The 21,800-nt window shown below is 35.9% G+C and overlaps 1 protein-coding gene across 1 annotated transcript in view; it reads right to left on the reverse strand.

The window, feature by feature from the left end:
- CCDC73 (coiled-coil domain containing 73) overlaps positions 1 to 21,800 on the reverse strand; it is a 69,935-nt gene that overhangs the window by 18,670 nt on the left and 29,465 nt on the right. The window contains exons 7-12 of the mRNA XM_072865110.1: positions 17,867 to 18,002; positions 14,903 to 14,982; positions 9,125 to 9,253; positions 8,708 to 8,767; positions 6,003 to 6,107; positions 1,357 to 1,467 (exon numbers count right to left, since the gene is read on the reverse strand). Coding sequence (XP_072721211.1) covers positions 1,357 to 1,467; positions 6,003 to 6,107; positions 8,708 to 8,767; positions 9,125 to 9,253; positions 14,903 to 14,982; positions 17,867 to 18,002 — 621 coding nt within the window. The remainder of the gene's footprint in view (positions 1 to 1,356; positions 1,468 to 6,002; positions 6,108 to 8,707; positions 8,768 to 9,124; positions 9,254 to 14,902; positions 14,983 to 17,866; positions 18,003 to 21,800) is intronic.

Below are 21,800 nucleotides of genomic sequence, written 5' to 3' on the forward strand. Positions count from 1 at the left end.
GTGTATAATGTTAACATTATTCATGATGATGCTATACTTTAAGATATTAAGAGACCAAATTTCTAGTTAGCCATAGCAGAAATATGGAGATAAAAAAAAAATTATCTTCTAAAGAATAGTTGCAAACATTCCTGAGAAATAAGCAGGGCCAGTTCCTATGTCTATACAGGAAACTATGGTATAAGACTCTCCTAGGAATCAGGGAAATCAAATCTCAGTGAGCATCAGAACAGTTCAGCTATTTTGTAGTCTCATGGTTGCAGTCATCTCCATAGTGGCTGCACTCAAAAGAGTTAGCCTTAGACAACAGGATTACAAGGACAACTTTGCATTATTTCCCCACAGCCTCCCTGGGAATCTATCTATCAAATTCAAAACCTTTCTGGCACTCGGTGCCAATTATGGAGAAATAAAAAAGACAGACTTAAACAAATGCTGCTTAGAGTGCGGTTTCCACACACTAACCAGATGTTGTCTTATTGAAGAAGTACTAATCTTTCTTACTTGTAACCATGCATTTATTATTGCAGCCAATTTTCACAGCTACAATATTTTGCTAATTATTTTGGATTAAATAATTACTGAAGTATTCTTTAAAAACAATGAAGTAGTAGAAAGAATGGCAAATATTGAAGACAAATTACTGTTTAGGTGTACACAGAGGTGAATTCACTGAGAGGACTTACAGGTTTTTACCTTTTCTTATCCCCTTTCACCCTACAGTCTGTGTTGAATTCCTGTCAAATCAGGACCTCTGCTTTAATGCAAGCTTTCAGTATCTCTACCTGTTTCAGTCTGAGGTTGCTTTTTTTTTTTTCCTGGGCATATGGCCCTTCAGAAGTACCTTTAGTCTGTGTCACTTCAGTCTATAGAGGTTTACATTCATTTTCTACTATGTGACAGTTTACTGATAGTTTTTTCAGGGTACAAGAGTGCAGCCTAGAAATGCTGGTATTCTCTGAATAAGTTGTGTAAAAAAATTGCAAATTTTCTGAAAAAATACATAAAATTAAGTGTAAATTAATGTCTAGGCTTCCATGTCTAGGTAATGGCAAGTGTGTAATTCTGGAATATTTTTAAGTGCTAAATTCAAGGTAACGCCTAATACCCTGGCTCTTGCTTTATAGAACTGCCGGAAGTGCACTGACCTTTTAGAGCACAGAAGTCAACATTTCTCCTAAATCTACCTTTTAAAAATATTCATTTCTAGAAGAGTCTGCATTACTGGAAAATAAATTTGTTGTTTTTATTGTATTATTTCTGCAATATTTTCTTGGTGTTTAGGAATTACCTCAAATGCTTGATGAGTATTTCAAAAACCTTTTAATACTCTAACATTTAATTTAATAAACCTACATCTTTTTTCCAAGTTCTTAGTGCTTTCTTATGCTCATTCTGAAGATTAAGGAACTTTTCTTCATTTTCCTTTGCCTTCTCCCTTTGCAGCTCATTATCTGTTTCAAGGATCTGCAATAAAATTAATTATCCAAAAAATAATCAATGCCGCATTAATGAATTTTGATGTGTTTTATGTTGCTTGGACCTTTGCTTCTAACATGCTGGAAGTGCCATACAGATCAGTGATAATGTGCTATCTCAACAATAATTTTCATAAATTAACAGAAAGGTGCTTATAGTTTAGCTAACAGGAAACAGGGGGAGGTTATGAAAAAAGAAATGGCTATAAAAGGGTATAAAAACACTTGCCATTATTCAGTTTCACTGCATAAGTTTTAATGTGCTGAAAAAGTAATATAAAGTCCAGAGATGAGAAATATGAAATGTAGCACAATCTAGACCCATTGTACTTAAAGAAAAAAACTACTATAAACTCAAAGAAAATATTCTTATTTTTCTGATCAGTTTTTCTGTCCTAAATTGTTTATTAACCTATCTTATAAACTGTATAAACTTTAAATTCTAAAACATATCTACTGGAACATGAAGTATACATCTGATTATCCTTTAATTTATTTTTATTAGATCACTGAAACAGAATAGGAGTGCATTAAAATAACAGTAATATTAAGTTTTATACCATCATAATTGTACTTGCAACATTTTTGGGTTAACTCTTTCAGCTTTACTGTACTAAATTAAAACAGTCTTGTATAAATCAACAGTAACTTCACACACATGTCAGGTACTGTTGGAATTTTTATCCTATCACATTTTTATAGCAAACAATATGGAAGATAAAGGACTGCCTGCATCCGTTATCTACTATCTAGATGACACAAATATATCTGATAATGTGAGCATAACTTTAATGCATGTAGCTATATGACCAGCTACATATTTATGACTCTGCTGAGCTTCTTTGAATGTCCACTTGAAAAATGTTAAGTTTATGGAGACAATACTCCAAAGCAATTCCTTTTTACTTAATCTTTTAACTAAAAATGAGTCTACTTCTTGATTCACTTAGCATCAATTTTAGAATGCCTCGGTTAATTTTGCTACACTATTAATACAAATATATTTTACAGGTGTTAGCACCAGGGAAGTTCAGACTACCTTGCATTTTTATACACATGGAAAAAGTTGTGCATAAGAATATAATGGATCTTCTCTGATAGATTATATAATTAAAAAGGTGAGACAATTTTACAATACATTGTCTGAATAATCACACTCTGATGTAGGACCTTTCATCCAGTTCTATGAACTAGGTGTCCAAGACCTCCTCTCTTTGATAAACCTGCTCTAACTCCAAGGATGCTTTTACTTGCACCTCAGATGCAGCCTCCTCTGAGATGGAATATAATAGTTTTTCACAGCATAGCTCTTATGGCAAAATATCAGGAGTAGCAGATGAATAGAACTGATGATATGTTAAAGCCAATTGTACAGAGAGGGGAATACCTGAATTCTTGCATTCTCAAATATTGTAATCTGTTAAAGAATTATAACTTGTTTTTCTGAACTCATAAGGACATTGGTGTCCTAGGACTAAGTATGCATAGATAGAATGAGAAAGGACAGTATGATCCTTCTTGAATGTTACCTTGCAAGTTTAAGTGTTCTGTCATCTCAAGCCCAAAAATAAGCAGTAATTTTTTGCGAGTATAAGAATAAAAATATTTCCATGGGACTGTACAATCACTCCTTCCATTTTTCTATTATTCTGAAGAAACTCTTTTTCTTGATGAGCAAGGTACACAAATTTGACAGGGATGTAAGATAGAGCATAAGAAAAACACACAACCTTCAGACCCCATTCATCATGTTGCGGTTCTAGAATCAATAAAGATGAAAGCAATAGCTCTCAAATTGCAAGGAAAGTGGGTAGACCCTTCAATATATATATTCAGCTCCCTATTTTATAAGTTCCATTTGTTGCTTTAAAAAAATGACACTGCAAAATAAGCAGATAACGTTGTCTCATTCCCTGGAATATCCCAGTAATTGTATCAAACTGTCAGCCAAATGAGTAGCTATAAAAGCAACAATATTTTATGACTACTGTTTAAACAGAAAGACAGACATTTCTGACAAATCAAAACAATGCCATAAGTTCATATGGAAAGAACAAGAACATGTGGCATTCACTTTTAATATAGCATTGTATTTACATCATGCTGTTTAAGGGAACCGCTGCATTTTATGCATGTATTTATTGGGTTTACAAAAAAATACATCTATTAAAATATCTAGCCACTTTTATGTTTCCAGATGTGATCTCATGAAAGCTTATCACTCATATGTGCTTATATAAATGTTATGAAGCCTTTAACTCCCATTCTCAAGTGGGAACATCTTGGTTTTGAGAATGCACAGAATGCTCTCACAAAACTAAACTGAAGATCACCTAAGATTTGATCTAAGTGCCACAGTGAAGACTAAGAAGGAATATTTACATCAAACTAAGTATTGAGGAGTCCTTGTATAGTCAACAGAGCTTTCAAAGGCTGAATCAAGAGCCTCTTAGTAGTTATCTATGTCTTGTAACACCAATTTCGTCTAAAGTACTTACGCCTGCAAGAAATTACCTTTGAAGACTACACTGAAGCTTTGATGACTAGAAATAGTTTGTCCTATAGTTAGAAAAATAGAAAACATTAATACCTTCCCAATGTCTAATATAAACAGGACCCAAATCAAAGCAGGCTCTCTAATCAGAATTAGTATAATTGCAGTTAGAAATCAATTGTTGGCCTGTACAGGCTGCAAAACAGAGACTTGTACTCAATTCATACCTTAACAACAAGAAAACAAGCTACATTTTTCTTACACTTGTAGACATTTATGTGGAGTCTTCAAAGGTAAGATTCACAGATACCATTCACATTTTTAGCTGGAGCTTTAAGGCATACTATAAACTTTATCTGAGATGGGAAACAATAGCTCAGAAATACTATCAGAAAAAAGCACTTTTAGAATACACCTGCTATTCAGTAATCCTGACACAAAGATCCTAAAGGGCCCCCTGTATTATGAAAGTAATCATCAGTAAGGTTATATACCAATTAAATTATCTTGAGCTTCTGGTTTAATTTACAAAGTAATTCCAATCATCTTAAAAAATTAAACGCACATTACCTTCTTACTTTAACAAAAACCAGTATTGTATGAATAGCGAGTAATCCAGCTGTTTCACTGGACCCAACATATAAATAACAGAGGTTACAGAAAATCATGCTACTTTAGGCAATTCTACAGCCAAGGGACTGTTAAATTAATCTTTGTGAAAAGTTTCAAACTTGCTAAAACACAAACCTTTTCCCATTAAACTGTGCTTTGTCATTTTAATTTTTTTTTTAAAAGAGCCAATACACAAAAGAGGAACTGGAGAACTCTGAAGATTCGTAATGAACTGGTGGGACTGTTCTCCAGGTTGAGAAGCATCTCTTCTTGGTTCTAGAGCACTCTGAGATCAAAGAACTTTAAGTCACTAGAACCAACACTCTAATATAAATACAGGAACCTAGACATCTGAAATGAGTGACTTCTCTTCTTCTTCCAGTCACTACAGCTTTATCTAGTACTACAAAGCGGGTACTTTAATTCCTAGTGAAATTTTAGCTAGTTTCTGATGGAGAACATAACTCATCTTTAACCTTACTTGTTTCATCAAAATGCAAAATTCATATATTTATATTGTAGCAGAAGGCAAACTGCTTACATCTATTAAAAGACAAAGTAAAGGCTTATGTGAAGTGAATCTAATTTCCATTTAGCATAGAAGCATTTACTTAGAAACAAAAGTATACATGCACACAGGAAGTTTAATCTGAAATTACCTGAGATCCTAGTTCAAAACCTTGGCTGCACAGGCCAAGCAAAGAATGGAATAGTTGTGGTTATGTACGGACAAATAGTAGATAATAATTGTTAATAGTCGGATTAATGGTTGTACCTGAACTCTGCATGGCACGTCTGACCGGAACAGATATCACCTTAATCTTTAGTGCACTGTGGGCCAATCTGACTGCTAGTGTAATTTAGAACCTAAACTGTTCTGAGTCACTTTTACATGCTCAAAGAGCAACTGAGGAATGCTGCAACTCCACACTCTCCAGCGTGACTACTTGTGACCTCTAGCATAAATATGATACCAGACAACACAGCAAGAAATGGCTAAGGATATGCTTTTTCTTAGGTCCTCTGCTCTAATAAAACTGGGGACAAGCTCTGGCTATGAGGATCTGAAATTTGGAGTATTTTCCAGAAAATAAGTTTATACCTACATGAAAATTATAAGAAACAAAAGTCATAAAATCATTTGATTTCAAAATACTTGAAAGCAACCCCCAGTATGTTCTGGTTTTACCCTCCAGAAATGGCTGATAAGAATGGTAACCATTATTTACTTTAGGGGGAGAACTAAAAGAGGGAAACCATAGACTGCGCTTCAAGGTTCATGCTGACAGTTAAGGAGCTGAGGGAGCAATGGAAGTGAGGTCAAAAGTTCTGAAAAGCATACAGATGTCTTTAACAGCCCTGGACTTAAAAAATACATAACAGATAGTAGCAGCTTGTCTAATCAAGAAAAATCTGACCTGATATTCTTCTTTCAGTGCATTTAATTCACTTTCCATTCTAACATTCGTTTGGGTTATTCGCTGAAGCAGCTCCTGCACACATTGTAGAGAGCTGAGAATTTCCTTATTAATACAAACAAATTAGGATATATTGAATTAAGATTTTGTTTCTGAAGTTTAAACATTAGATAATTTGTCTTTTAGATTAACATTTTTTTTTTAAATTCTGCCAGTGTTTACAAAATCATGTATATAAAAATGTACTCCAGCATCAACATTGAGGAAGGGCTTGTAGGAAGAAATCAGAACTCCAGGTTTTTCTGGCCTTTTGCCTTGGAGAAAATAACATTACTATAACTTATTATAACTTGTTCTTTTTCAGAGAATTTTGTTATAATTAAAATGAACAATACATTGATACTTTAAACATACTTCAGTGCAAATCTGAATAAAATACAACAAATCCAACCCCACTGTGAGTTCAATTAATCTAACAGAATAATTTTATGGTACCATATTACAGTTCTGGAAAATATGGAAAATCCCAGAGAAATTATATGACAGGCAAGTAATCACTTCCATTAATGGATCACCCTCATTTGACATTATTCTGTGTCTCCTGAATTAAATCCTAAAGATGTGAACTGCCACGCATTAGCTTTGCATCATACAGTGCAAGTACACCAGATTTTGCTGTCACTATCGGAGTTTTTGTGGTACCTTCATCAAGACTATATTGTTACTTCAAGAAGAGCAAGTTCTAAAAAAAGAGCCACCCAAAAAGAGTTGATTAAGGTGGTATAGATTTACAAACCCATGGGTGCTGCCATGAAGTTTGTTGCAGTTGGCTGAAAACGTGGATGGAATGGAGACAGAGTCATTTTATATTAAACTCTACAAAACACATTTCCAAAGATTCAAAGACAGAGGGAAAGATCTAGCCAAGCCAGTGTCTACTCCCTAAAGACCAGAACAGCAGTTACTAAAAGACCACCTGCATAGGAAAAAACCCTGAGTTACATGCAGAAGACAGTCTTAAATGTGCTCAGTTGCTTCAAAATATATTGAGAGGGGAGTGTATTATTAAAACAAAATACTTTCATATACTTGCAAAGAGCTTTCAAATTTATCTATTTTTGGTTCTATTGTATACACAGATACAGCTATCTACTAAAAGTAAGATCATTATTTTGGGTGTACTCTCATTCCTTTTCATCCATATATACTCTTATACAGAGATAAATAATATTTTTGCACTGAAGCTTGATTTACCTTTAATTCAATTTTACATCTAGAAAAATGAACCACAGAGATGTGGAATGGCTTGCCCAGTGTCATCTGACAGGTTGGTAGCAGAGTTAGCCACGTCTTTTAAATCTAGTACAGTGTTCACTCAACTAGACAAGATTGCTTCTCTGCATACAGTTCAGTGTAAATCAGCTATAATTTAGATAGTATATTCAGCCTCAGTCCAAGAACCACTGAAGCCAACATCTTCAGTTAATCCAGATGGTGAATTTGTAGTGCTCTAATACAGAAATCCAGGTCTGCTAAGCCAAGTTCTTGGAGAAAACATGAAGTTCATCTCTATATTAGAGCCCTCCCCAGATTTATACCAAAACCCTCCATATGTTAAAACCAACCAACCAACCAACCCACCCCTAGCAATTCACACAGAACAAAATAGAGAAACAAAATAGAGTCCTTCTCTTAGATAATACATATCAAATACGCATATGAATTATGCTACAAGCATCTCCGTATACTTTTAGTGCATTCAGGGCTGTGAGAGTAACAAGGCCTGAGTATGTCTCTCATTTTCTCATTTTTTCCCTGTGTTTATTGGCAAGTATTTTTAAAAAGCAAATTCAAAATGCAAACAGGTTTTATGGATTGCAAGAGTACTGCTGGATTAGCCTTCAGTGAGTGCTCAGTGGGTACACAAGCAAGCTACTGCTTTTGTCCCACCCTGAGAACAAGAGTGATACACTTCTCTGACACGTTTGGCTTAATGAACTGCAGAATGAAAATTCTGCAACTGTTTAAGAAAAAAAACAACCACCCTTTTTACGCTTAATATTCTGCAAAGCAATGTATTATGCTGTTATTACAGGGAACACAATTTTTTTGCTATGTTTGATACTTGACTCCATGTACCTTGGTTTGAATATCAAGATTTTCTCTGGAATATACCTGAGTTTGTGACAGAAGACAGTCTTAACGCTTTTCACCTACGTATAGGTGTAGGTTAATATTCTAAATGTGTATGTTCTATATGAATGGAACACCATTTCCTTTGTATATGATTGACACATGATTCCAATTTTACTTGGTTTCAATACCAGCACTATTATAGTAAACTGTTGGCAACCAGAAAGCAGAACAGCAAGCATGTTATGCAAACCTTATTGCTTATTTGTACTGAACCGATATGTCAACAACTATTTCACAGGTATACCAAATTTCTCCCATCTGAATTCAAAGACAAAAGTTAAGACTTGGAATAAAGCGTCAAACAATGTACTTTGTTCTGCTAATACACTTTCTAAAAACTGAGGAGTAAGATCCCGTTTATGTTAGTCTTAAAATATTTCTGAAGAGTAAACCAGTTAATTGAATTACTTTTAATAGCTTAGTATAATAATTCAAGAAACTTAAATATAAAATATAGCACATATATTCTTAAGTGGTTTTTAAATAGCAAAGTTGTATTAACAACTCACCAGCTTTTCTTCTTTAATGTGAGTGTTTTCTTCTTGAACTTTTTTACTAACTGCTGTCTCCTTAAAAAAAGGGCATTAAGAACAGTAAAAGGCATTTAAAATTACTGTCTATTTTCTTTAGTAATATTGTATTAACATGATATTGTGAATCATCATGAGGCCATTTAAAGAAACTGAATTATTTTGAAATGTCTTCTTATCCATATGGTTTTTTACTATAAAATTATACTTATATTCATAGTATATTTACTTCCCTAGAAAAGGTCGTTCTGGAAATACTTTTGTTATATTGTATATGCAGTTAGTAGAAAGGAATCACTACTCTTTATACATCAGAGAGATCATTGCCGTGATGTTTGCTAAACGAAGAACAGAAAATATTCACCAAAAATTTAATTTGTTTAAATTCCAAAATACCATTCTGATTTTTTGTTGCAGTTCTTGAAACTGTTTTTCCTTTGCTGCAAGATTGATGTTTTCTTCTCCCACCCTGTACTGAGATGTGACCTTGGACCTTATCAAGTCTGCAGTTACTTTCTTCAGTTCCTTAACACAGGAAACACGTATAAATAGTTCATCCAGTATAGGCATTGCAATTCAAAACAAAGACAAATCTTTTAAACTATCCTGAGTCATGCCCTACTTTTAAATAATGTATGGAAACAACAGAATAAATTAGAGGAACTGAAATTCATAAGACTGACTTGCTAAACTTTAAACTTGTCACACGTGGCTAAAAGTTTCTTTTCAGAGATAAAATGTTATTGTGCTAATTTTACTCTGTTTGAAGTATTTACGATACTTAAGCATTTTGTTGTTTTCTCTTCCAAGAAATATATTATAAGAGGAGACTGAGTTGGTATTGGTAAAACCTCCTACACTGAGATATACAATAGGAATAAAGTACTTATTATAACTACTGTGTATGTTCCTGGGAATCAGGATGAAAAAAAGGAAGAACAGTGACTATCTGGTAAAAACAGGAACTGGCTATAAATTTGGAGGATCTTTGCTTTTCCTGAAACATTAATTACTTAATCTCAGGAGAATGCTAAATTAATTTTATTTTAGAGGCTTCTACAACATGATTTTCCATCTAAAATATGCCTTTGATTTTATAGTCTTTATAATCTTTTAAGTGTCCTGCTTTTTTTTTGGTATCTGTTTTCTAACCAGTTTATTCCAAGCTCCTAGTGCAGCAAATAAACAGCAAATGCTTTGATCTCATTAAATTACAACTTATAGTTCCTGGAGTCATAAATATTGTGCCCTGTTCTCCCCCACCCCTCCCATTCTGGTACAAGGTAGTCTGTTTAATATCGCTCTCTCCTTGAGCGCTCTGACGTTTACTCAGACAAATAGCAGAGGTTATGAATGCTGTTCACAGATAGTATCAAGAATTCTTCATGATGCCATAGTGGTGAACCAAGCATTCAGAATAGTAATAGTTTTATCTAACAACTAAGTTTGGTCTGTTTAACTTTTCTTCACAAAACTGGAATTCCATCTTATCACAGACCAATGGTTTAACTGTTCTGGACAAAATCATATAACAGTACAAAAGAAAAAAGGGAACATTACGTTGTAGCTGAAATTCACAAATACAAAGTTTTATGGAAAATACAAGTATAGGTACTACTTTTAAATAAATCATTTTTTTGCTAGCGGCTTTATTTCTCATGTATTTTAGCCATAAATAAATCTAAAATTACCTAGTAAGTACTAAGTGTAATTGCAGAGTCAATTATAGAACCCAAAGATAGCAATGCTTTATAATTGTGATATTCTGTAACCTAGTAAGGCTTTTTCCATCTTTTGCAATAATGACATATATTAGTTGTATTTTTACTAGAAGGCTCTTTACTATTTTTACTAGAAGGCTCTGTAATGAAACATGCAAGGAGAGTCCCTACATTTAAGTGGCAGAAGATGCAAGCAGTTTTAACTTTGTAAAAGTGAAGAGGCGCAATGTGCCAGTCTTTACAGAGAACTAGGTTAACGGTATACAGAACACAGCTAACAGGTTGTGTGCTACACAAGCAGGTGCAAAAGCCTGCTATGGATGTGATACTATATCTTTTCCAAAACTCAGAGTTTATTGTGTGCAGAAAAATCTTACTACTTATTTTGTCACGGGGAAAGAACAAGTTGTACTAAGTAAATCATATCCTCGAGTTAGAAAAGATCACTGGATTTTCTAGCAGGTGGATGTGCATAATCCATCTGGAACCAAACCCAGATCTGCTAATCTAGCAAAGCTGTAGGCAGAAAAAACAAAAAAAAACCGAACCACCACAAAACACCCAACCACCAAAACCCAACATAAACCCAAAAATAACCAACATAAACCAAATCACCAAAAATAATCGGAAAGTTTTCCATGGTGAGTGAAAGCACAAGCTGTGTAGCTGTGAAAATAATATAAAATAATTTTACACATAAAATATGTATATTTTCTTGTACTCTGAAATTAAAAAAATTTCACGCCCAGAGTTTTTGCTTCTTTTTCTAGTAGCTATCTGTCATGAATAAGATCACTAGTAGTATTCCGAACCCTATAAATTAAATTGAATCTGGAAAATAATTTTATCAGTTTTGGGAGAATGCTAAGAAAGAATGATAAGGCTTTAAACCCATTCCTTTGAATGGGTGTTGCTAGCAGCCAATGCTTAGGGACATGGTTTCAGAAACACTTCAAGCCAGCGTAACTCAAGAGTGTCACAAAAGAAACAGTCCTGCTCCTTAAATATATTTTCCTTTTGCCAGTTGATCTAAGCTAAAACTTACTCCCTTTTTTTGGTAAAATGTAGTTTTGATCAATACAAAATTTTAATTCTACTTTCCCTCAAGGCCACACAAACACATGTGCCAGCATGAAGCGGTGGTATGGGACTAGAAAAGCAGCTAGCACAGGCAGATGTAACCACTTCCCAAGACAGTGCTGATACCTTATGCAAACTTTAAGTGTATCCAAAATTAAAACTGTATCTTTTTGCTCTCTTCCTAAATTGGTGCAGCTCTCTTGTAATCTTTCTGGCCTTGAGCAGCATAGCTGTTTTTTAAAGGTCTGTTTCATTCTGCTGCTTTTCTTGGTCAGATTTCAATGCAAGCATTTTCATAGTTTCACTAGTTTACTTTTATCCATAAATGTTGAATAGCATTCACTAACTTCATATTCCCATTAAGAACAAATGTGTGAGATCACCCTGGTCTGAGTCAAAGTAATGGCTGTGATAAGAGCTGACAGCCAAATTAAGATTTTAGTACTAAGGATAGTCATTCCCCCTCCAGCAATGACGCTATAGAGGAAAGAAGTTTGAACCCACAAGTTGTCAGAGCTGTTAGAGGTCAGTCAAGTCTCCAAGGCAGATAAAACCAGCTTTATAAGTTGCCCCAACTTGTGCTGCAGATATCATGACTTCTTTCAGCTATGTAGCAAGTGAAAACAGCCTGGTAATCCCTCTTCCAAACTCTTCTAAATATCGAAGTTTTCTCATTGCTTTATACCTCTTGTGGGTCTCTTCAGCTCTACAGGAGATACATTCCCCAACAAGGGAAAACACCTGACTGCTTTAAGATCACTTTTGCAATGGTTAGGCTAAGTACAAGGTAACCACAATGAAATGCAACTAGCTCAGGGCACTTCTTACTGGGTCCAAGCACTTCTTTTCTCTTCTCTTACAGAGTGACTCAAAAGATGTTCCCCTAGCCCTTCACAAACAGAACAAGTGCCATTACAGATGTAGTTCAGATATGCACTCTCTCACCACATAACTTTCCAGAAATGTTTTATAAAAAAACTTTTGAAATAGGGAATATTGAAAAATGGGCTGTATTTTTTTTTTTTACTATATTGTTCATTTTTAACTGTTTTCACAGAAATTCTGCATGGGAGGAATTAATGCATTCTGAGGAAGAAGGCATGTCTTTCTATTATATACAACTTCTATTAATAAAACTGTGTTTGCAAATAAACAAACCCCCACTTTTTAGCAGAATAAGGCATTGCCACAGCAAAGTGCTACAGCACTACGTGAATATCAAAAGGCTAAGAAATTAAATTCCAGTTCAGTTTTCCATCAACATTCAGAATGGGATGGTCAAATAGTAAACACCCAATAAGAAATTCAGAAATAACCAGGATAAAGGCATTTCCTGGTGAACTGAGAAAGCCAGATTAAGTTTCAGTTAGCCCCTTCTTCTGCTTATCTAACAGTATTTTATTTAAAATTCATGACCTTAAGAATCAAGAGTACAGCTGAAAAAAAATGGATCAAGCAATATGTTTGATTACTGGAGTACATAAATCACTATCAGTTTATCTTGCACACCTCTCTTACTCAGAAATTTCACTATGTAAGATTTTCTTAAACTTTTTCCTTTTCTTAACTCTCAAATTACTTACCCTCAGAGAATTCTAAGTGATTAATTATTCTTGGTTTCTTAACAAAAAGCAACAAATCTAATTTACTGTGATGCTTAAAAGTTTCTAGAACTCCTGAATTTTGATATTTACAATATATTACAATAAAGATATGCTGCATTTTAGATTAATGTCCCTCTTTTTGTTGCATAAAAATTACAATTCCTTTAAAAAAGGAATTGTACAGTTGAAGGGTACCCAATGCACACAAGACAAAGTTGTCCTTAGACCTTCATGGCTATGACGATATTAGCATTCTAACAAATATGGCTTTTCTATAGAGGAAAGTTATTACCACTGACAACTTCCAATATTTTTCTGTTTCTCTTCCACCCACCAAATATTGCAGATAAATATATAGGTTTTATATATAATATATAAATATATATAACCTATAATTTGAATTATGTAGCTAAATAAACATTTCTAAATGCCATAAAACCTAATTGTGATTTTGAAATTAATTTGAGAATTTTTACAGTGTTCTGCTTTACTGTTATTGTGCTTCTCAGTCTGTTTTTATGATGGTAGGAGTTCTGAAATCTTTGAGATCAAACAGTCACTTCAAAACTTGAGAAGGTAAGAATGAAACGAATGAAAAAATCTTAAACTGTCTCTATTTCAAGATAAAATTTAATTTTAAGTCAGGCTTCTAGAGGCATCACACTCCAAAGAACCTTAACAATAAGAGGCTGTGTGCTCTTAAGAACAAAAAACAACACTAGATTCATTAAGAGTTTTCAAGTATTTCTATACCTTCAAATCTCCTTTTTCAAGCAAACAAAGGTCATGTTAGGTAAGCATCCAATTTTTGATCAGTTTAACCCAAATATAAAATGGTCACAGTCCCTTCTCCTCATTTACAAATTATCTTCCCCTTTTTGTTTTGCAAGAAATTCACAAACTTTGCAAAGATTCCATGGTAGTCCAAAGCATTCGTCTGGAAGCTGGGGATTAACATTAGGCCACGGACAAACATGCATTTGTTACCTACCTAAAATCCTCAGAGAATCAAGGGGAGAAAAAAAAAATTGAATCGAAAGATAAGGAGCTAGGAAAAAGATGTGGTGTGGAAAGATACTGAGTTTACAGGACAATTTTGATTTCAGAGGGTCCCTTTGCTCTTCTGTCAGCACTTAAGAAACAGCTCAAAGGGAAAAGAGAACTTTATTCTTCCCACTATTACATATGTTCAAGAGTGCAAGTCAGAAACATACCTGGCAAATAGTAGTTTCTGAATAGATAAGGGCAGAAAAGAGCTTAATGGCCAGACAACTTCTTTGTCCATAGTACCACTATTATCTAATGTCTCAGTTACCCTGTCACAAAACTCTCCCATTTCTGGTGGAGATTCAGTTACGCTTTTTATCCTACATTCAAGCTACCAGCTTGCTTCTATGGCAACTACTCTTCATGTTCTATCTCTCTCTGACTAAACTGAAAACACTACTGCTACCTTTCCACATCAGATGGGAGAAGCAATGACAACACAGCACAGGAAGAAGAGAGGTTGCCAATAATTACCAAGAAACAAGTAGGATGCTGTAGGGGTAAATAAAAATTCCCAAGTTACAGAAACTAGTCAGAGCTGCTCAAAGTTTAATTGGCATTCATCTGAAGTATCTGTGCATAACAAAGGAGCATAAGACTAATTTAGCCATTAGTCATAGAATGAAGAACAATTCTTGCTCTGTCAAAAATAAATACAACAGTAGCTTGTAGAAGTCCCAAAGAATCCCACTTATACATTCAGAAATGCATACTATACTTACTTCCTTCAGATTACTTATTTCGGTCTCTTGTCTTTTATTCACTGATGTTAGTTTCTTATTGAGTTCTATCGCTTCCTGTACTTTAAACAAAAGTTAAAGCATATTAATATACACTTTCATATTTGAATGAATATTTGATTTATAACTGCAATGTATGTGTATATAATTTATAAAATAATTAAACATCTTCGTGGAAAGGAGGCTAAGACTGAAAATATGACTCAACTACTTTTTCTGTATAGTGTGATACTATGCTGGAAGATTACATCAGGTGGTACCAGTTGTTCTGTACCTCAAAAAATGAGTTAAGACTTTTCTGTATGTTGGTTTGTTTTGTGTTGTTGGTTTTTTTTTAAATTGTAATTTAATTTTTAGTGTCATTTGGTGTCACTTTATTAGGATGACTTCTCCATTACCTCTTAATCTTAGTTTTGTTTTTTAACTAAGGCTTTACTTGTAATTTTCTGATGAGTTTAATTATTTTTAGAGAAACACAGAACATAATGAACCACAGAACATTCAAATAATTGAGTGAACAGATGTACAGACTTATATACATATAGGACATGGAAGACAGCAAACAGCAGAGGATAATGGAGAGGAAAATGTTAAGAACAAGCTCTGTCCCTTTTGAAAGGGAAGGGAATTTTCTTTTAGACTTTATACAGGCCAAGATACCACTAGGAAATTGCTTGAAGTTTCACAATGAGAAGCTGAAGATATTCACTGGTCCCTGTACTTTTTCAGTCACCTCTATTCATCTTAGTATTTTGATCCTCTGAGGTCTCTCTTCAGCCTTTTCTATTTCCTGATTCCTCTTCATTCACTCCTAATCTTTTTTCTTTATTTTCTCAAAAAGCTTCTGGCACAACACTTGACTACAAGAATTCTAGACACTCCATCACACCCAGAAAGTTCTCTCCTTTTCTGTTGAAGATGGTCAGCATCATGGGAAGTGATGGGAAACAGCCTTACAATACAATAAGCAATTTTGCAGTTTTATATGAGAATATGTGCTTAACAAATGAAAATACTCAAGAATGTAACAAATATCTTCTGATACGACTTAGAAAAAAAACACAAAAACAAGCAGGCAAAAATTGGTAAAACTCTCTCCTATCTTTCAACAAGAGTCACGTGTTCACTCTCTAGCTTTAAAATACTAATAGTGGGGCATTGGTTATTCAATAAAGTTTTAGATTTATTATAAATTGTAGTATTTCCCCTATACAGCACTATAACATATCAATTTTCACTTTCTTGTTTCCCTACATACTGCTTTAATACAGCACATAAAGAACAACGGTTTATAAATTAAAACAATTTGCATAAAAAGAGGCTTGTATACTTTCTGCTTGACTTTTCCACTGACTGCAGTTTCTTCCTCAGAATTTACAAGTTACCTACATGCCTATTGCACGTCTTACATACTGCAATGCAAATTGAATTCTCTCTGCAGTAAAAGACACACTGGAGTTAAACTGGTGAACAGACTGGCTTCTTGAACAGAAGCAGTTAGTAACATATTTAATCTTATCTACAGGTTCATTTTGCAATTACTGATAAATATAAGTAGAAATATGGCAAAAAGCATCTATATATGGTTCAAATAGTGTAAATAGTGAGAATAAATATTATTTTTCCATTAAATTGCAAAAAGACTTTTCTGTATCTGACATAACAGAAAAGCCCTGTGCAATGTAAATAAAGGGAAAATACAGCAATGTTTTCTCTTTACTTGTTTTTCATATTAAATATTAACCTATTAAATTTGAATACAAAAAGTAACTTGGAGGTACTGAAATATCACAAATACACATAGAACATCTTACCAATTTATTCAAACTAGATCTGAAAAATTCTTTGGTTTCAGGCAGGGGAAAAAAAAAAACCCTTATAAGCTTCTGTATTTGAAAAGGTTTTTGTGTTTTGGGGGGTTTTTTTGTTTGCTTGGGGGTTTTTTGTTTGTTGTGAGTTATAGAAATACTTCTCCCTTTCCTTAAAAAATAATACTTAATTTTATTTACGTCCTGTGTATATGTTTACATGGATGAAAACTGCAGGCACACAAAACAATACACAAGTCCATATTCTACACATATACTGTGATGTTTGCATAGAAATTTGTCACTTTTTTTACGAGAAACAACGATTTCTCTCTCAAATTAATAGGTACAAACTTCATTTAAATGATGTATTTTTATTACTTGAGGTTATCAGCTTTATTATTTTATACATAACAATTATATATTTATATAAAATAAAAGTATATGGAACAATAATTTTGTTACGTTTCAACACATGAACAGGGGTAAGGTACAGATTTATAAAACTTGAATAGCCATATAGTCAGAATCTATGTAACAATGTTAACTGCATGAAATTATTCATACCACCCTATTTATTTACTGAACTGGTTTTAAGATTTTATATTTCTGTACAACAAAAAAATTTTTGTTATTTCATTAATGTTTTCTGTCCATTTCCCAACATTAAACCTACTTTAAAAAGCATTCATTTTCCCCTATTTGCTAATTCCATTACTTTCACCCCCTCATTTGAGCTGGTACAACTGTTTATGTTGATTATGCTGAATGGCAACAGGAAGCTGATCCAAATTAAGTGTAATTTTAAATTTTTTTTTCCTGGAAGGGGTGGGTCTGCTGCTGGATTGTTTTGAACACAAATCAGTTCCTCAGTGTAATTTACCCTGTGGCCACACGCACAACTGTAGTAGTGTATCAGCAGAGAGCAGAAGAGGTACAGGGCCTGTGCTGCTTAACCTGGCACCATCACAGAAAGAAACACTGAGGAAGCTACTGAGATACAGTAATTGTCAGTTGCTATATTTGATGCTTGGCACATAGTAGCTGCTATTTTTCTGAGTTGTCAGGTGTCTCCAACTCAGTATTGTCAAAACACAGCAAAAAAAAAAATGCTGGAGGACATTTAAGACGTACATACCACTCTGCTCTAGTTTTCCATGAACACTTTTTACGATTCCAAACTGACGTGCAATAGTAGCATAACACCTCTCAACTTCATTCAGTTTCTTATGATGTTCCTCTTTCGCTGTTAAGTGCATCTGTAATTTCTGATCCTGTTAAAAACATAAATGAAGCACTTACTTAATGATAGTAACTAGCATGTATAAATCAACTCTCCAAATGCTTTTTATTATAATAGCTTAAATGCAGAATCATTCCCAGAATATCTCAGTTGTGTATTTCGTATTATCGTGGTTTAAACCCAGCCAGCAACTAAGCACCACACAGCCGCTCACTCACTCCCCCCACCAGCAGGATGGGGGGAAGAGAATTGGAAGGGTAAAAGTGAGAAAACTCGTGGGTTGAGATAAGAACAGTTTAATAATTGAAATTAAATAATAATAATTAAAAAAAAAATTAATGAAAAGGAAAATATCAAAGAGAGAGAAATAAAACCCAAGACAGACAAGTGATGCAAATGAAAACAATTGCCCATCACCAACCGACCGATGCCCAGCCAGTCCCCGAGCAGTGGCCCCCTGGCCAACCTTCCCCCTAGTTTACTGCTGAGCATGACGTCATATGTATGGAATAGCCCTTTGGTCAGTTGGGGTCAGCTGTTCTGGCTGTGCCCCCTCCCAACTTCTTGTGCACCCTCAGCCTGCTCGCTGGTGGGGTGGTGTGAGAAGCAGAAAAGGCCTTGACTCTGTGTAAGCACTGCTCAGCAGTAACGAAAACACCCCTGTGTTATCAACACTGTTTCCAGCACAAATCCCAAACATAGCCCCACACTAGCTACTATGGAGAAAATTAACTCTAACCCAGCCAAAACCAGCACAGTCTCCACTCCTTATTCCATACCATGTACATCATGCTCAGGTCTCACACTATCCAATACATTCTCGTTACCCACCACCACCCTTCCCGTTCTTTGATACAATACACAGATATCATTCCCTTAGTCTAGGGACCACCCCTGTGAAATGTCCATGAAATGCCCATAAGATATCCACAAAGTGTCCACTGAGTTCATTTAGTCCATGACTTTGGGCTTCATCTGTTATGCTAGACACTCAGGACAGGAGAGGTGGCGTGTTGCATGGAGTTACTGGGCACCAAAGCCAGCTTAGGTCGGGTCACTGCTGCACTTGCACTGCTTCTTGTCAGGCTTGTCCTCCATAGGTTCAGATGGTTCCTGCTATAGTAATTCTATAATTAAAACATGCAACTCAAATGCTGGGTTACAACAATTTAGAGGTATTTCCATTACAATCTCCACCCCTGGCCTCTTTTGGCCAGGTTATAGGGTTTAACATTGCAATGAACTCCTCCCCTTGCTCCTAGCCTGGCTAGCAACAAGGGGTTCCTGCTATAGTAATTCCCATAACATGCAACTCAAATAATGGATTATTTTCACCCAGGATTAAATCACCTTGAAGTACACACTGGACTTCCCCATCCTTCTGCATTACCCACCAAGTGCACCCAGGTCCTTGAGCAAAAACAATCCCATGAATAGATTTACCCTTTCCTAAGGAAGGAATAACCCAGACTGTTTTTCCCAAGAAGTTCCGTGTGTGTACTACGGGGATCTTACCTCCTTCCACAGTGCGCAGGGGTTTTGATTTGGCAGGGCCAGGTTGACTGGCAGATCCCCTAGTGTTAACTAGCCACTTGGCTTCTGCTAAATGTGTATCCCAGTGTTTGAATGTCCCGCCACCCATAGCTCTCAGTGTAGTTTTTAACAGTCCATTGTATCATTCAATTTTCCCAGAGGCTGGTGCATGATAGGGGATGTGATTCACCCAGTCAATGCCATGCTCCTTGGCCCAGGTGTTTATGAGGTTGTTTCAGAAATGAGTCCCGTTGTCTGATTTAATTCTTTCTGGGGTGCCATGTTGCCACAAAACTTGATTTTCAAGGCCCAAGATAGTATTCCGGCCAGTGGCATGGGTCAACAGGGTATGTTTCCAACCATCCAGTAGTCACTTCCACCACTGTAAGCACATGCTGCTTGCCATGGTGGGTTTGTGGTAGCGTGACGTAATCAATCTGCCAGGTTTCCCCATATTGATATTTCAGCCATCATTCTCTATATCAAAAAGGTTTTAGCTGCTTAGCTTGTTTCATTATGGCACATGCTTGACATTCAGGGATAATTATTGATGCCATTGCACAGGTTAAGTCCATCCCTTGGTCATGAGCCCATTTGTATGTTGCATCCCTTCCTAAATGACCTGATGTGTCATGGGCCCATCAAGCTATAAATAGCTCACCCTTATGCTCCCAATCCAGATCCACCTGAGCCACTTCAATTCTAGCAGCCTGGTCCACTTGCTCATTGTTTCAATGTTCTTCAGTGGCCCAACTCTTGGGTTCGTGAGCATCTTTTTACATCATTTTACAACCAGGTTTTCTACCCAAGCAGCAATATCTTGCCATAATTCAGCAGCCCAGATGAGTTTACCTCTGCACTGCCAGTTGCTCTGCTTCCACTGCTGTAGCCACCCCCACAGGGCATTTACCACCATCCATGAGTCAGTATAGAGATAGAGCACTAGCCATTTTTCTCTTTCAGCAATATCTAAAGCCAGCTGGATGGCTTTCACCTCTGCAAACTGACTCTATTCACCTTGTCCTTCAGCAGTTTCTGCAACCTGTTATGTAGGACTTCACACAGCAGCTTTCCACCTTTGATGTTTTCCCACAATACAACAGGATCCATCTGCAAACAGGACGTATTGTTTTTCATTTTCTGGTAATTTATTATAAAGAGGGGCCTTTTCAGCATGAGTCACCTCCTCTGGTGACACTCCAAAGTTTCAGCCCTCTGGCCAGTCCATGATCACTTCCAGGATTCCCAGGCAGTTGGGGTTTCCCATTCAAGCCCGATGCGTTATCAGTGCAACCCACTTACTCCATGTAGCATCAGCTGCATGATGTGTAGAGGGGACCCTCCCTTTGAACATCTAGCTGAGCACAGGCAATTGAGGTGCCAAAAGGAGCTGTGCTTCAGTACCAACTACTTCCGAAGCAGCTCAAATTCCTCCATATGCTGCTAATATTTCTTTTTCAGTTGGAGTGTAATGGGCTTCAGATCCCCTATATCCCTGGCTCCAAAACCCTGGAGGTCGACCTCAAGTCTCTCCAGGTGCTTTCTGCCAGAGGCTCCAGGTGGGGCGGTTATCCCTGGGTGAGGTGTAAAGCATGTTTTTCACATCTTGTCCTGTCCAGACTTGGCCCAAGTGCTACTGCATGAACTATCTCCCGTCTAATTTGTTCAAAGGCTTGCTGCTGCTCAGAGCCCCATTCAAAGTCATTCTTCTTCTGGGTCACTTGATAGAGAGGGCTTATGATCAGACTGTAATTTGGAATATGCATTCTCCAAAAACCCACAACGCCTAAGAAAGCTTGTGTTTACTTTTTGCTAGTTGGTGGAGACATGGCTGTTATTTTGTTGATCACATCCATTGGGATCTGACGACGTCCATCTTGCCATTTTATTCCTAAAAACTGGATCTCCTGTGCAGGTCCCTTGACCTTACTTTGTTTTATGGCAAAACCAGCTTTCAGGAGGATCTGGACTATTTTCTTCCCTTTCTCAAAAACTTCTTCTGCTGTATTGCCCCACACGATGATGTCATCAATGTATTGCAGATGTTCTAGAGCTTTGCCCTGTTCCAGTGCAGTCTGTATCAATCCATGACAAATGGTAGAAATGTGGAAACAAATGTGGAAACACATGACTGTTTCCACCCCTGGAGCAGTCAATTCCAGGTGTACTGGATACTCCTCCATGTGAAAGCAAACTGCGGCCTGCACTCTGCTGCCAGAGAGATCAAGAAAAATGCGTTGGCAGTATCAGTTGTTGCATACCATTTGGTGGCCTTTGACTCCAGTTCATATTGGAG

Source organism: Ciconia boyciana, chromosome 6, assembly GCF_034638445.1.
Source record: "Ciconia boyciana chromosome 6, ASM3463844v1, whole genome shotgun sequence".
Lineage (NCBI taxonomy): Eukaryota > Metazoa > Chordata > Aves > Ciconiiformes > Ciconiidae > Ciconia > Ciconia boyciana.